Source organism: Eremomyces bilateralis, assembly GCF_010015585.1.
Source record: "Eremomyces bilateralis CBS 781.70 unplaced genomic scaffold P152scaffold_39, whole genome shotgun sequence".
Taxonomy (NCBI): domain Eukaryota; kingdom Fungi; phylum Ascomycota; class Dothideomycetes; order Eremomycetales; family Eremomycetaceae; genus Eremomyces; species Eremomyces bilateralis.
Genome location: NW_022985105.1, coordinates 107637 through 111193, shown reverse-complemented (window position 1 = coordinate 111193; position 3557 = coordinate 107637). Strand labels below are relative to the sequence as shown.

General features: G+C 50.1%; 2 protein-coding genes across 2 annotated transcripts in view; both read right to left on the bottom strand.

The window, feature by feature from the left end:
- Positions 1 to 2010, bottom strand: part of P152DRAFT_405814 (ankyrin) — a gene marked incomplete at both ends in the record, with an annotated part of 3397 nt that extends 1387 nt beyond the window's left edge. The window contains 3 exons of the mRNA XM_033676835.1: positions 25 to 892; positions 977 to 1139; positions 1190 to 2010. Of these exons, the coding sequence (XP_033529896.1) occupies positions 25 to 892; positions 977 to 1139; positions 1190 to 2010 (1852 nt within the window). The remainder of the gene's footprint in view (positions 1 to 24; positions 893 to 976; positions 1140 to 1189) is intronic.
- Positions 2011 to 2077: 67 nt separating this feature from the next.
- P152DRAFT_405828 (uncharacterized protein) lies at positions 2078 to 2488 on the bottom strand (the record flags this gene model as incomplete). The annotated part of the gene is made up of 1 exon (XM_033676837.1): positions 2078 to 2488. The coding sequence occupies one exon, from the start codon at positions 2486 to 2488 to the stop codon at positions 2078 to 2080; it is 411 nt and encodes a 136-aa protein (XP_033529895.1).
- Positions 2489 to 3557: the final 1069 nt, after the last annotated feature.

Genomic DNA, 3557 nt, shown 5'->3' with positions numbered 1-3557 from the left:
CCGCCCACGATAGCGGCGTCTGACCGAGCCTATCCTTTAAGTCGGCCGCGACGTCGTCCCGATCGACTAGCAGCCGGACTATCCCTTCGTATCCTTGCTCTGCCGCCCACGACAGCGGCGTCCGGCCATCCTTGTCCTTCGAGTCCGCCGCGACGTCATTCTGCTCGACCAGTAGCTGGACTATCGCTTCGTATCCTCGCTCTGCCGCCCACGACAGCGGCGTCCGGCCGTCCTTGTCCTTCGAGCCCGTCGCGACGTCGTCCCGCTCGACCAGTAGCCGGACTACGGTTTCGTGTCCTCCCTTTGCCGCATACGATAGCGGCGTCCGGCCATAGCTGTCGCTCAGGTCGGGTCTGGCTGCAATATTATATTCTGAATGAAGAAGCGCTATCATCAATAGCTGGACTAACCCGAACCTTGCCGACAAGTGCAACCCGGTGGTATGTTTTGGAAATCTTTGGCTAAATCCGGGATACCGGTACTTGGGAATCGACACTGCTTGAGTGGCGGAGGATAAGAAGCCGTTGTTCTGGAGGAAGCGGTATGCTACCTCTGATACTCCTTCCTGAACACTCCTTATATGATAACCCCAGTATCGAGCAGCATAGTCTAAGAGTGGATACTCTTTTAGCCTACTGTCTAAATCGTCGTCGCTAGAACAGCTGCCGTCACGAAATACATGAAACGAGAGGTAAGTCAGACAAGCAGACGCAATCTCCTGTTGAGCAGTTGGGTTCCATATCTCGCGGATCTGCTCAAAGTATTCCTGCGTGGTATAGTGAACGAGGCGGACGATGTTGCTTTCCTTATCCACGATGACTAAGCCGGCACACACAGAAATGACATCGTCAATGTCCGGAATGTTATCGCGGTCCAGTTCACGATTACCGTTCTTGATTGCCAGAGCATGACAGACTTCGTTCACGGTTAGTAGACGCTGGGCATACGTGATCCAAGAGAGAACCGTAACTGCGACCGCGGTGTCTTCAGGCAGCTGAGTTCCTATCCTCTGGACCCCGTCCTTATAGGCCTCACCAAGAGCTTCTGGGCCTCTAGGAAGAGTTTTTAGCGTAGCTTGTACCTTGGCTCTAGTTCGCTTGTCGAGAAGCGAATCTACATGTAGACGAGCAAGAAGGAACCTTACAAGGTTATAAGCATGGGTGCTCGGTAAGATAATCAATTCACTTACATGCCGTCTACTGCTTCTATAACCTTGTCCTCTACGATACTCTGCAATTGATGGTCGCGCTGAATGCAGTTGGGTAGTCGGCATATCTGGCCTCTGACGAATCGTTTCACATCGGCACCTCTTGCTCGAATTTCTAGTATTGGTGTCGACTCGAGCTTCGCTTCTATATCTGGGATAAAGCGAGATGTAACCATAAGCCGCAAATCTGCTTCTTGTTGAGTATCCTTAAGTTTGGTAAGGAGATGGTTGCGCGTGCCATCTTTATTTGGACACTCGTCCAGCGCGTCGACAACAATATAAACGCTGGAAAAATTCTTTAGCGTTACCTGCAGAGCTGTAGATATCTCCTGGAGAGATGGCCTGGTACCACGACGGGTATGCTTCTCGTATAGACTTGAGATCGGTTCATCGATAGTAGGCCGTGACTGGACGAGTTGTTGGAGAAGGGCAGCTAATAAGGCTGAGACATCAACACTCGCCTCTGATTTGTAGTTACAGTAGATGTAAGCTAATCCGATGTCGTCGCTGGCTTCGGTCCGTGAAAGACGGTCGATCGTGATCGCCGCTAGCATGGTCTTGCCGGCGCCTGGGATACCCGGACAGAACAACGTAGACTTCGGTGTACGCAGCCAGGTTGCATACTCGCTTGAATCAAGGAACCACTGACCAGTGCCCTCTTCAATTCTGCCTATGAAGTCTGACTGCTGGGCGGGGAAGTCAGAGGGAGATATCCATCCAGCGATGGTTTGATGACGTTGATGTTGTTGGCTGTGTCGAACTGCGTGAACTTGTGTATTGATGTCTTTGATATCGTTGTTCATGGCTTGAGATAGTTTGCTAAGATATGTCAGGCGAACGAATTTCTGTAAAGAACGTGGGTAGATGGCCTTACTGGTGGTCCATCCCCAGGGCAATCAGGATGAGGCTTTTCAGCCGTTCCATCCTTGAGAGCATGCCATCGACTTCTGCTTTGTTGAATTTCCAAACGAGTGAATGCATGACCTTCCCTGCTCCGCTGGCAACAACCTTACGCTGAAATTTTTCCAGATCGGCCTTATACTGATCAAGTGCGCCATTTGGAGCAGCTAGCGACTTGATCGTATTGTACCAGAGTTCTTTTAAGTGTCCTTCAGCGAGATGGGACGCCAAATCCAACAAGAGGCCGTTAATGTGTGAGGCTTCGGTGACCAGACGGGCACGCTCTTTGGGGGCATCTTTGACATCACCTAGATACTCGATCACCTTGCTCGTGAGCTGCAGAATAGCAATGATGCTCGCAGTGATGCTGAGAGGATCCATGGGGGTGATTTGAATAGCGATGTGGAGGTTGGCTTGGTTGTCGCCATAAGAGGCGGAGAAATGCCATTAAGCTTCAGGATGAGGTTGCGCTCTGCGCCTTGCCCCGGCCGGATTCACAGTTCGACTGGCTAGTCGGTCAAAAAAGAACAAGGCTGCCGCTATCACATGGCGTCGAATCAAGAGTCGGCACGTTTTTCTAACTGTCAATCATCTCTCCTGCAGCCGATTTGAAGTATCAAAGCATAATTGCTGCCCTGGGGAAAATGCAGGCTACTTGACAGGTCTCTACTCAGTAATCAGTACTCAGATGTCAATGTGGGACTTGCAGTTCTGTATAGCACCAACCCTGGCTAAGTTTAATTTGCGACGGCGTTCCTATTTCTGTACGTAGTTAGGGGATTCTGGGTCTGCTAGGATTAGTTAGAATGCGGCAGTGTTGATCGTTTTGGCGTGTCAATCAATCACGGAAACAACAGGATACCTGTTCAGAGGCAGTGAGATGCTTGTATTCGGTCAGAAGTACATAGTTTACCTTGACGGGTATATATACCCAGGCTTATGTAATCTTATGTAATCTACAAGGTGCGGTGACTAAGTAATAGCCGCGGAGTTCCGACAAAATATCTCACCAGTGAGTCACCAGCCATCGTGAGGATGCCTCAGGCCTCAAGGCCAACTATCTACAGTCTGGGCCGACAGCCCAAGACTATGACAGTGTCAGAGATCAGGTTCAAAGGATATCTCTGCTTTACGGCATTTGCCTTTTTCCTATCCGTGACATTCTGGTAGGAAACGGCTAGCCCCATTCCGCGCCGGCTGGTAAACAACTGCTGTTTTATGATTTATCACATCTGCGTCCCATTAATTATCACTTAGGCTTTTACTGCCCCTTCTTTACCACCGCCTTGAGAGGTCTAGCTGCGTCGAAAAGTATCGTAATGTGCTTATGTAACGAGCGGGAGCCCGAGATTTCAGATGTCACAGGAAAATTACCTTAGCTATATCTGCCCTTCTACTAGCCTCCTAGTAGGGGCGTCCCTTTTTGGGGATTTAGCTTAGTTGGTTACAT